The 13,347-nt window shown below is 32.4% G+C and overlaps 1 protein-coding gene across 1 annotated transcript; it reads left to right on the forward strand.

Moving 5' to 3' along the window:
- Positions 1 to 320: 320 nt before the first annotated feature.
- LOC133804818 (probable trehalose-phosphate phosphatase J) lies at positions 321 to 3,591 on the forward strand. The gene is made up of 12 exons (XM_062242943.1): positions 321 to 563; positions 739 to 1,040; positions 1,146 to 1,286; positions 1,400 to 1,471; positions 1,563 to 1,655; positions 1,785 to 1,844; positions 1,924 to 2,025; positions 2,116 to 2,193; positions 2,340 to 2,409; positions 2,774 to 2,844; positions 2,978 to 3,070; positions 3,197 to 3,591. Exons 2-12 carry the CDS (start codon positions 765 to 767, stop codon positions 3,263 to 3,265), a joined length of 1,125 nt encoding a protein of 374 aa, XP_062098927.1. The 5' UTR covers positions 321 to 563; positions 739 to 764; the 3' UTR covers positions 3,266 to 3,591.
- The last annotated feature ends 9,756 nt before the right edge of the window (positions 3,592 to 13,347 follow it).

Consider the following 13,347-nt stretch of genomic DNA (forward strand, 5'->3'; position numbering starts at 1 on the left):
ATGTCGACCACGTGGAGAAAACTATTCAGTTTGGAGCTGTTACGGTGACGGCTGAAGACGCCGGCTTGGGGGTGGGAGGGAATTATGAGTCCCTTTAAGAGTGTTCGAGCGCACGGTGGAGTTCCATCGTGGTCGTTGTAGTTAGTGGGTGGTGGGGCCACCGTTCGTGGTGGCCCTCATCAGGATTTTGGGAGAGTCCTCGAGGTAGGGCCCATCGGCCCACTCAAAACCAAATGGGTCCCACTTTGGAAGTTTGGGGGCATTTGGTATCTCGTCCGTTAGTGTCCGGTTCCAACTATAAATGGACCATTCGAGCTCTGTCTCTCTCACACCCATACATACACTCTCTTAAGAAACCTCTCCTTCTCTTTCGCTCTTCTCTCTTCTTGAAATCTCTGTGACATTGTTTGGGCCTTTCCAATAGTTCCTCAATATTCTAATCCATCTTCACCAAAGTGCACTCTCTATTTAATACAGAGTACTCTGTATCTTCCCTGTTTTTCACTATCTAGGACTCCAGAAACAGTTAGTCCATTATTGTAACTTCTGAAATATCTTTTAAGGTACTACTTCAATTCCATAATTCTTCAAATGCGTCCGTTTTATATTCCAAAATATAGCATTAAAGGAGAGAAATGAAAAGAGAGAAAAAAAAAACGTGGTGTCAAAATTCGACAACTGAAAAAATGGGCTAACGTTTTCTTTTTGTTATTTTTTGTTCTTGGTTATCTTTTGCAGAGTCTTTAGGAAAGAAGAAAACGAATATGACGAACCAAAATGTGGTAGTTCAGGACGCTCAAGTTGCTATCAACATGGCCATCAACGTCGCCGTTTCTAACTCTGGGCTTTTCACGACGGCAACTCAGAAGCCACCGTCTGCTCCGGGAGGTTATATCTCCATTTCCCGAAGGAAGTTTTTGACAAACATCGAGATTAATGGAGGAGCAAGAATCAACACCTGGGTTGACACAATGAGATGCTCGTCTCCAACCCATATCAAGGCCGCTGCTCCTCTTTCCGACGACAAAAGCTCTTGGATTGTGAGTATTACATATATATATAGCACCTACAACCACGACTTACTCTGTTTCAAGAACCGTTTTTGAAAACGACGAATCTGATATTAATTTATTGTTTTCGAACAGCATCATCACCCATCAGCCTTGGACATGTTCGAGCAAATTATTGAAGCTTCAAAAGGAAAGCAGATAGTTATGTTTTTGGATTACGATGGTACCCTTTCTCCCATAGTCGCAGACCCGGATCGAGCTTACATGTCTGACTCGGTATGTCGTACTTATATTTTCCAGTTTTTTGCTCGAACCAAATAACAACACTAATACAAATTTTAACGTTTTCCCTTTCTCTTTTATTTGTTTTTCCCGGGAAACAATCACAGATGAGAAAGACAGTGAAAAGCCTTGCAAGATGTTTTCCCACTGCTATAGTGAGTGGAAGGTGCAGAGACAAGGTACATTTAATTCGACACAAATATATCCTTTTTTTTAACAATAAAATTACTCACTCGATTTTGAATTAACTTTCTGTATTACTTTGTATAGGTGTATAGCTTTGTACGATTGGCAGAGCTGTACTATGCCGGAAGCCATGGCATGGACATTAAAGGACCAGCAAAAGGTTCCAAATACAAAAAAGTAAGCAAGCTATAGCTACATATGTTTACTATATTACTGTCAGTCTTTAACGCACGGAAATAGAATTCTTTCACTTTCTTTTTTTCTCTTTTCGTAATTTTATTTATTTATTTTATTTTTTGGGTTCAGGATAATGCAAAAGGTGTTCTGTTCCAACCAGCCAGTGAATTTATTCCCATGATCGACGAGGTTAGTTGATAATTTTTTCCCTTCACATAACCTATTAAATAGGCACATCAAAGTCCTAACCTTTATTATTCATTTTCAGGTTCACAAACAGTTGATTGAGAAAACTAAATCAACTCCCGGAGCAAAAGTTGAGCACAACAAGTTCTGTCTCTCGGTACATTATCGCTGTGTTGAGGAAAAGGTAATAAACTTTCTAGTATTCGCTTCTCTGTTTACGTGCATATATTTATATAGAATAACCAGAACTCTAAATATATGAAATTCTTGACAGAAATGGACCGAAGTGGCCCAGCAAGTAAAATCAGTTCTGAAGGAGTATCCCAAGCTGAGACTCACACATGGAAGAAAAGTATGCAAACCATTTGTCTTAGTCAATCTTGTAGTGTTAATGATTATACATACTATTAGATTATTATTATTATTATTAGTAAGTTCATTATTTTAAGGAGATAATATAAGAGAGATGTCTCACTTTCGATTGTACTTGTATTACAGGTGTTAGAAATCCGTCCTACTATCAAATGGGACAAAGGGAAAGCCCTTGAGTTTTTGTTGGAATCACTTGGTGAGTTAATTTTGGGTTTAATCAATAATAATATGATTAGTCTTGTTATATTTATATTAATTAATTGGATCTACTTGTTTAGTTAATATTAGTTGATATGTTTTAATCATTATTGAACACACATGATCCACTCCATTTATAATAAAGTCATATTGTAGTGAGACCTTTGTTGTTGGTTGGTTTATGGGGAATATTTGTAAAATCCCAAGTATTGCTTTAAAAGAGAAAGCCCCAGCAGGCCCCTCTCCCTTGATTTATTTATTTTTTACTATAAAGTAGTGACAATAGACAAAATAATGAATAGTACTTTAATTATCTATCTTTAACATCACACTAACTATTATTCTAAAATCTTTTTAAATAGGATTCGCCAATTGTGCCGATGTTTTTCCTGTTTATATTGGGGATGATCGAACAGATGAAGATGCATTCAAGGTATCCAATGATTTATAATAAGAAGGAATCATACATAAAATTAATTATTTATTTAATATATTATATATATATAAAGTTAATTATTTCATTGTTCTAATGACTAATTGAAGTCTTTTGCAAACTATGCTACCAGACTCTAAGAGAAAGAGGACAAGGATTTGGCATTCTTGTGTCTAAAATTCCAAAGGACACCAATGCTTCTTATTCTTTGCAGGAACCGACCGAGGTAATTAAGTGCCTAAAAAAAAGATGCCCTTTTCAAATATAAACTCTATATTCTTTATTATCATTACAGGTTCCATGTCTTTTCAATAGTAATTGATTTTTTTTCCAATGATTCTCTATTTTTCAGGTTATGAATTTCCTTCAAAAATTAGTGGAATGGAAACGGCAGTCAATAAGGAGGCAGGCCACGCTGTAAAATTGTATATATATATTATATTAATATTGATATATATAGAATATTATTGTATCTATCTTCATCACCCTTTTCCAAAAATGTTTTAAGGGTGTAATCGATAGCGGTCTATATGTAATTTCTTGTTCAGGATAATTAAGAATAGATAGAGTGGGGGAAAGGGACAAGAAAAGGGGAAAAGAAAATGTCTTCTAACTTTTTTCTTCGCCCGAAGCCGAAGGAAGGCCTTGCCTTGTACATCGTGTTGTAGCTATCCTTGTACAAGGATTAAAACTAGTACTAATTAATGTAATTTTGCCAAGTTTCCAAATGCAAACATCTCTGAATAATATTATTGTGTGTATATATATATATATAAAGTAATTAATTATTATTATGGGACAATTTCATTAATACATTTATAAAAAAGTTTTGTTTCATTTTTACTTCATAAATATATAACTTCAAAGTTTTTTTTCCAAAATTATCGTTTGCCCTACTGCACTCCATTCTTGGTCTTTCTTCTCTTGCAGGATCCCATATGATTGTTATGTAAATATACATATATATATATATATTTATATATTGTGGGATGGTCTATATGAACTATACCGAAGACTACAATTTCTCCAATACATTAGTTTTGGTAGCATTTATAGAGTAGAATGTAAAATATGTGACTTTTGACTTAGTGACATACTTTTCATAGAAAAACTCTATAGTATAAACAAATATTATACATGCAATAAAGCTATATGATGAAATGGACAACAATAATTAAAAAATGATGAAAAAAACAAGCTATAGGTTGCATAGGAAGTTGCTTACCATAATGTAATTTGCATTTAAGATTGTAGTGGTTGTATCATAAAAATGAAATTAACATATAAATTTTTAAGTTGCATTAGGTTGCATTGGGTTGCATGAGATTGCATTTGAAGTTGTAGTGAGTTACATAAGAATGAAATAACATATAAGTTTTTAAGTTACCATGAGTTGTATGGGGTTGTATGGAAACCTCTTTGGTAACATGAGCAAACCTCTTTGGCAACCTTGCAACATTTATTACAACCTTTGCAACCTAAGGTAAATCTTATTTGTAACCTAAGGTGCAACCTCATTGGTAACCTCAGCAACATTTACTATAACATTTGCAACCTTCGTTGTTGCAACCATTGGGACTATGGACAACATCTGCAACTTCTATTATTGCAACTTGAGGTGCAACCACTGTTGCAATATTTGCAACCTGATATGAAACCTCAAATCCTCATATACTTCAACAAACTACAACCTTATTTGACAACACCTAATAACAACAACTTGATTATTATTAAAAAAGAAGTATGAACAACTACTACTTATCCATATATGACAAAGGTATGATCAAGTAATCTTCTTGATAGTAGTAAATAATTTTTAATGAAACCTTCCTTAAATAGAGAATTATGTAGTGGTATAAAAGGCTTATTTTGTTGACAAAGAAAATATTTTTATCCGATTAAGATTTTATCAAACCTTTGTTAAAAAATGTTTTATATACCATAATCTCACATGGTAGGGCAATATTCCAATAAACTTAAATTAAATAAAAACTCTACAAATAGCAGTGCAGGACTTTTAGTGTAGAATCTCCTAATTATTTTGACCCATCAAATGGACATATTCTCGTATGGGATTAGTATTGCATTTTTCCCATATATGTCTTTCTTTGCAATTACTTATGAAGAATATATATATATATATATATATTTATATCTTTCACATTTGTCTTTGTCTTCCTCTGTAATAACTAAAAGAGAAAAAGGATCAAATGACTTATTATATGCAGTCAAGAAGTTAGTGCTGAATTAAGTAATAGAAAACTAATCCTGCAATTTTATTTAATCTAAATCTTCATTTTTCAAGGGTCAAAATGAATTGTTCTGCATTTCATCCATGAACAAGTCATAGTCAAAGCAAATTAATCCTCTGAAAAATCTAATGGACAAAACATAAAACTGAAAATATAAAATTAAGTAAGTAGTATTAATGATAAAAATTCTTTATAAAAGTGATTAGATTTTTTAGGGATAGTAAAAATGATAAAAAAAATCAAAATATAGTAACTGTGGTAAATTCCTTATTATTTAACTAGCAGTGTACGTGTGCGGTACAAAGCTTTCTGGAGAGCACATGTAATATAGTATGATCAATATCAACAGTAGCGTCTTGACATTACGATGGTATAAATATTCTTGGCATTCTTCAATACGAAATTCAGTCAAACTTAACCAAATATCATTTTCGTTAATTAAGAAAGTGATGTTCACTTTAAGTAGTTAATTAATATTGGTGGCGGTGATGATGATGATTTCTTTGAGAAGGCAATGGAAGAAGAGAAAAAGAGTTATATTTTTTTTCAACATTCTTGAAAATAAAATACGCAAAACAAAGACCCCTTTTAATTGTACGTGATAGCTAGCGTGATACTTCTACATTTATAATATTGTTAGATGTGGTGCAAGGTTTCATTTGTCACAACTGGGTATTTCATAAGCAACCTCTTAATTATTCATAAATATTTATTTAATAACACATTTATGATCTCGTCTTCTTAAAATTTTTCCTATGGCAACATATATATATATATAAATATCTACATATTTTTTTTTAATTCTAAAGTAAACAGAAATAAATTAGCGTTGATAACTGAAAGACTAGAGTACATTTGCCGAATTATATTTGGCACCCAGAGTATATTTATACGTATAATAATTTAAACCCAACCCAAGGATCGATCTATATTTATTTAGAAATATCGTTGTACAATATGTGACTATGCATATTTTGGTTAATGAGCCGAACAGACAACGTATACATAAAATAGCATAAAATTAAATGTTGAATATATATATACAAAGTCAATGGTATGTCATTTTGTTTAAATAACAAACTTACGTACACGCTGTTAATATATATATATATATATAAATTGGTAAAAAGCTTACCAATAATCTCTCCTATTCTTGTCTAAATGGAGTACCTCCCATGGCCATAATAATTGACTATGCATGCCTATCTTGTGTGTATTTTAATCTTGGTCTTTAATTGGAGAGCAATCGTAGGTTTTAGAAACTAGAAAGGGTATAGGTATGGCTCCCAAAAAGGACCTTACGGCCCTTGCTAGTTATGACCAAAATCCGATCACACTTCACAAGAGTAGGGATATAGAGTCTCATAGACCATGCCCTTTTGACGAGCTAGGCCATATCTTAGGTAAGGTTAAAACTTAAAACAATGTTAAAATGGCTTTCATTTGAGGAATATAAAATAAAAATTGTTCTTTTTGGGAAGGACATCCACCTTCTTTAACCAGCAAAAGTAAGTTTGCCTTTACATTATTGATCTCATAGTATTCATTATAATTATTTTCCTTAAAGAGAGGTATAATAAATGCATCGATCATGCATGCATCCAAATTTATTATTCTTATTTATTATATTACAATTTTAGTCTTCATATTAATTTATATAATGTTTTTATTAATTACTCAATATTCTTACATTTGTCCTATGTAAGGCCATACTCCAATATTCCTCTCAAGATGTTGACTATTTTTTGCTCACCAATTTTGAATTATTGGATCACAAGTGAGCTATTTTTTGCTCACCAATCTTGAATTATCGGATCACAAGTGGTCTTGCTCAACTTGCTAAAATTTTTTGATCTCAAGTATCTTTTTACACTATGTGAATCTCATTTGGCTTACTTTTATTTATTTGTTTTTAATTCGGTTCATTATTTGGATTGGTGTGCAGATCCTGCTAAACATATATGGCTCATGATATTATGATAAGAATCATGAAGTTTTATCTAAAAAAATAATTAGTAATTAGTAGAGTTATGTTCTTATTAATAATTTAATATTCTTACACTTGGACACCATTACGAGTAATATGTGTATAATGTTATAATGATATCTTTTATGTGCGCATTCAATAACAATAAAACGAGCCTTAAGAAAGTCCATACATCGAAGATGTTGAATAAATGCCAAGTCAAATTCATTACTAATGTGACTTTATATGATTGGTTGGTTAATAATTGAAGAAATAGGAATTGGGATGTTATGGTGGGGAGTGGTGTTGTGAATAATAATAATAATAATCTGAAACCGGGGTTTATAGAGATTGAAGGTTTCGAAAAGATCTAAATGTAATGTACTGCTGCCAATATATAAGTAGTAATAAGTTAAAATTTTCAGGCTTCTTTATGATATAAACTCTAGGTAATGCTATTTATCCATCAGTCTATTTAACTATAGATTCCCACTGGCATGAAAAGGATACATCTTTATGATTCCCTTCCACGCATTTCGGATTCACTAAAGAGTATGTAATAATAGAAAACGTTAAGTAAAAAAAAAAAAAGCTGGCTATATATGTGGAGACTACACTGTCAAAGCTGAATGTTGATGCAGTTCTCACTGGTTGTTTCCTTTTAATTATTTGGACCAATCGATCGATATAGACTACACATACATACACATAAAAATATGTGTTTATTTCATGAAGTCATTATAACTATTCTATCTCCATTGTATTATTAGATCAATAATTGGTACATTCAACATCCAGTAATAATAATATTAATCTAGATATAACCTTATTATTTTTCCCTTTATTAATAGGGTTCTATGATTAATTATTTAATTATAGTTTTGTCGTTACTTGGGTTATGAGATTGCATTCCCAGTATTTAATTAATTTCAAGACTATAAACTAGGTTTGATTTGCAAGCTAGCAGCTCCTCGATATCATTTATTCAAATTATTTTCTTTGCTAGTAACAATAATGATGCAAAATAAAATATAATCGCATTAATAAGCTTAATATATATACAATGATTATAACTTTGCTTTGTCGCATCTCAATTTATGTATAGCTGCTTCCTTTTCCACATACCACAGATCTACATACAACCTTTTCTCAGACATTGAGAGAGAGAGAAGAAAAGAAAAGAAAAGAAAAGAAAGGAAAAGATATGAAACAATTATAAACAATGTGCTTTAAGATACCCTTTTTAAAAACGCCAACCCTTCTTTTTTTTTTTTTTTATAATAGTAGGGAAATGAGTTGGCAAACATAAGTGAAGTATAATTAATATTATAAAAAAAATATATCATAAGCACAAATTATGTGAATTGACTACTGGATATTATTTTTATTTACACCCAATAAAACTGTCATTGTTCTTCGAAACAGCAAAATAAAAAAAGTAAACCAATATAGCTAAGCTACATTGGGGGAGGGGTTATTATTACATATATGCTGATTATGGATGATATGGCCTTGCAAAATTTGAAAAATGATTTTTATAAGAGTAGCTATAGCTTAGTATTATATAACTGGTACCTGTCAGATCCTATTAGCTAGGTACGTAGGTTAGCCATTACCCTATTGCTCACAAACAAAACAGCAAGTCCACCCATTGGGTATCGAGATTTGAAGGAACCCCACATAAAATAATAGAATGGAATCTGCATTAATATAATGATTTATTATTTATATTTGCTTTACAAGGAGGGACTAGAGATGAAAGTTGATCAAAGGAGGGCAGGATAACCTTTTTGGTTAGGTTTGTGAAAGTGAAACCCACCACTTGTTAAGGGAATCTATGGTTGAATGAGGAGTTGGAATCCACTTAAAAGGGGTTCTTGATGTGAAGAGAAATTAAAATGCATGGATTTTTGGAATAGGGACAGTAACATGGCTCCAAAGCTTTGACAACCTCGGTTCTTTCGGACGTGGAAAGATGGAATCCACTAGATAAAATCCTCATCATTGGTGCCTTAACAGAATTAAACTATGTCTCTTTGCCACCTTCAATTATTGGGGAAACCAAACTAATACTAATATCCTCCCTCCTCTCTTCCCGGCTCCAACACCTATTATATATCTATATATAAAATCTTCCCCTTCTTTCACAACTTTGGAAAAAGGTACCAACTTTTTAAGATCTCGTTTCTAAAGATAAGTATATTTTTAACCCCCCCCCCCCCCACACACACACATATATATATATGTATAAATATTTATTATTATTAATACAGATCAATGATCTGTGTCTTAAATGCATTGTAGAATTGGTAGTGCATAAATCCCTCTTGTTCCCACCAACCCAAACCTTCAAATAAATATATACATACAACACAAAGTATTTTTTGTTTTATTTTTCTTAAAAAAAATGTACGTATGGAATACCCTTTTATTTTTTTTATTTTTTTTTCTCTTACTTAACTAACAACCGGACTGCGACCACTACATGCTTGTGATTCCTACCAACACTTATTTGGCTTAGTGAGTTGGAGTTATAATATAGACAGATGGTAATGGTATGGCATGCATTTGGGTGTGAGACAATTCATGTATGTGGGGCTAAAAGATGGCCCAAACCGTCATACGTATTGAATACTTAGCCAATGAGTGATGTAGATTTTTTACACGTGTGGCGCCTAGGGTAATGGTCCCGGCATTGAGGGTGGAGCAACGAATAGTGTGGTGGTTTTTGTTTTGGAATACTATAAATAAATACTAATATACTACAAATAATAAGTACGTATATGTTTATACATATGTCCTTTTTTTCATTGGTTCTGGGTTTTGTTGTTCTAGTTCATTGGCTTATTAGATTATAGATGTGCCCCAAACTCTTCGGTCACATGGATCCCCATGTGACCCAGATGCCCTAGTTATGGGGAACAATTGAATAGAGCCCTTATGTGGAAATGGGTCATTGGTCGGTAACTGTCAGAAACCCGGGTCTTACTTGTATGAAAGAGATTGATGAGGAATATGTGAAATAATTGGTATGTGTTCTTTATGGGTAGTCATTATTGATGCTCAACAATTCCATGCATTATATATGTGTAGAAAAAACTCACCATTCATTACAACACGTATACTTTTGAAGTTATTGGAACCAAACGCTACAGCTAGTGTTAGATTATATATATATATATATTTTATATAGTGTCTCGCAATTCTAAAATTAATTATATGAATAAAAAATCTTAATGTGCATGGATAATCTCCATTTATTAATATATTCTCATATATGAAACGTGATTATTGAAACTTGTATATGATTTTTCTATCTTGACTCATGTTCATATTTTATATAGGTAATACTTAGGAAGGTCAAATAATATGTAGTTCTATAGTAAAATATAGGGATATTATTAATTAGAAACATTTTGTGAAATTGAGTACTCCTTAATTTCTACCAATAACTGAACCCTTCTTTACATATCCACATGTAATAACTAGTTAGTCGTATCTGTGTGCATTAATAAATAACTAATTAAAATAAAGGCTTTGACATATCATAGAAAGAAAACTAGCGTGAGTCAGCTTTGCATCAGTTAAGTTTGCTTTCGGTTATATAGATAATTAAATAAATATTATTATAAATTGGATTTTCTCTTGATGAATTTTGGGCGTGGGAAACAAGACTAAAAAAAGAATAACTAAAGGAAGTTCAAAAGAGAAAAGGAAAGTATAACAGAACAAAAAATAAAAAAGATTAAAAATATTATTGAACCCCCCATTAAAATAATTAAGTAGGATACAAATTGTATATGTTTTCCAACTAAACATGCATGTGCAAGTGCACGAAAGAAAAGAAAAAAAAAAGTATGGAATCCCTTTAAAACACTTGTATATAATTACGAAGTTGTAAAGCTGTTTCAAGTGAAAAAGTAGATATATTGGCCCCGGATTGTTCTGAGGTGTCCATTGCTCAATGTTTAAAAATTATTAATGCACAGTACACCTTTAAAGTTTCCCTCCTTTTGTCCAACACTCTTTTAAAGTACCATCTACTCAAAGTAGCTTGCTTTTTTGTTAAGAGAAAGAGGAGGAGAAAAAAAATCGAATACAATAATGGTTCTACTTTTAAATGAAAACAAATGAAATTTTGTAGCTAAGAAAATAAATCAACCCATGTTTCTATCCATGATACATATACATACATATGGCGGCCAAGTTTAATTGCTACATGCACGCATCAAAAGCGAAAAATATGATGGAGACCAACTAAGTAATGGTTAATCATATATACATAATGCCCCTTTTACCTATTTTGAAACTCATTATTACATATTTATGCACTTAAGATTGAAAACTTCTTATCAAAAGTCATGTTGAAATTAGTATCATACAGGCTAATTATAATGCATATCCATTTATATTTGTATGTAGAGTTGAGGTTCTGAAACTATTTATTGTTGTCACGAGTGAAGTGATATAGCATGGTCAAACTCAAGCATGCATGCAAGTACTATTTGTTCAGGAAGATAGGTACCAAAGGATGAGAGTCAGATTAGTTTGAAATGTATATGGAGCCAAAATAGGTACTTCGTACGCACAAGTATAGGTAGCTACTAGATATATAGGAAGATGCTGACCCAACAAACGCGCTTAGAGCTTAGTAATAAACATATTTGAAGAACTATCATAGACATATTTTGACGTATTATTAAGACGTTCGTATGAGAAAAAGATTTACAAATCAGAACTGACACAAAGTATTCATCGGATGCATTAATTAGGCAGTAGCGTTCAATCCAAATTTTCCAAACCCCTAGCTAGATCAATATATATTTGAGGTACGCCTATCAACCTTCAGCCGGTCCAATTAAATTATACTACAGGCCCATTTTATAAATTTAGATCACTTTTAATGGGCATAAAAAATAAGGGAATTTTACATTTATATACATAAAATCTAAAGTATTTACAAAAATACCTCCAACTAAATTATTGACACAAATACTCGTGCCACGTCCGCATATCATACCATATTTCAAAAAAAAAATTGAGAAATCCCGCTTCCCAATTTTTTTTTGTTTTCTCTAGATTGTAAAAAGTTATATTTTGATTGCTTATGTACTGATAACATAAGATACCAATAGGTCACTTTTTTTTTATTAAAAGCTTTATTTTTAGATCATATTATTTTGGTATCTTTTGGTTGCTTCTAAAACTTATTTGTAGAAATCTTAATATACTAATTTGTTATTTTAGTTTATATTATGGTATCTTATTATTTCAGATAATAATGAGTTGTCATATGGTATAATAAGTTCGTGTATAGTTTATTAATAAAAATTAATTTAGTATACTACACGGTAACTTTTAAATGAAAACTCCTAATAGATATTTTTAGTCACTCATGGGGAATCAACCTCATAGGCTCCTTGCCAACTGGAAAAGGTGGAGAAAAATACGTTGTAGTCGTCATAGATTATTTTACGAAGTGGAGCGAAGTCAAACCCTTAGATATTATCACCTCGAAGAAAGTCCTAGATTTCATAGTAAAAAATATAATTTGTAGACACGGGATGCCCAGGAAGATTGTGTCAAATAATGGGACCTAATTCGACTGTGATTTTTTCACACATTTATGCGAAAAAATGGAATCATTAAAAGCTTTTCCTCTGTGGCCCATCCACTGTGGCCCATCCACAGGAAAATGGCCAAGTCAAAGAAGTAAACAAGACTCTAAAGAGTTCTATGAAGAAAATACTAGAATAAGCTAAAGGAAGATGGCCGGAGGAACTACCTCAAGTCCTGTGGGCATACAGAACGACAACAAGAACTTCAGCAGGGCATACCCCTTTCTCCCTAGCTTATGGATGCGAGGCCATGTTTCCTATCGAGGTCAAAATCCAAACTATATGGCGCGACGCATACGATCAAGCCTTGAACCAATCCTCGCTTGAAGAAAGTGGACCTTATTGAAGAAAGATGAGACGAAGCCCAACTAAAAAATGTTGCATATCAGCAGAGGGCTAGGAGATATTTTAACAAAAGGGTCTGAGACAAGAAGTTCGGATTGGGAGAATTGGTGCTAAGGCGCGTGTTTCTGGCCACACGAGACCCATCTGCTGTGGTGCTTAGGCCTAATTGGGAGGGACCCTACCAGATCGAGTCCATCATTCGACTTGGAGTTTATAAACTAGAAAGGTTAAATGGAGGATTGATCCCGCGAGCTTGGAATGGTGAACATCTACGACCTTATTATCAGTAATGTAGGAGTGATGTTTATTTGTTTTAACCAAG

The sequence above is a fragment of the Humulus lupulus genome, chromosome 1 (assembly GCF_963169125.1).
Source record: "Humulus lupulus chromosome 1, drHumLupu1.1, whole genome shotgun sequence".
Classification (NCBI taxonomy): Eukaryota; Viridiplantae; Streptophyta; class Magnoliopsida; order Rosales; family Cannabaceae; genus Humulus; species Humulus lupulus.

Bases quoted from the DNA above. Each gene is read 5' to 3' on its own strand.
- LOC133804818 (XM_062242943.1), top strand. From the start codon at position 765: ATGACGAACCAAAATGTGGTAGTTCAGGACGCTCAAGTTGCTATCAAC. The intron at 2,026-2,115 runs GTAATAAACTTT...AATTCTTGACAG, and splicing joins ATCGCTGTGTTGAGGAAAAG to AAATGGACCGAAGTGGCCCA. The intron at 2,845-2,977 runs GTATCCAATGAT...CTATGCTACCAG, and splicing joins CAGATGAAGATGCATTCAAG to ACTCTAAGAGAAAGAGGACA.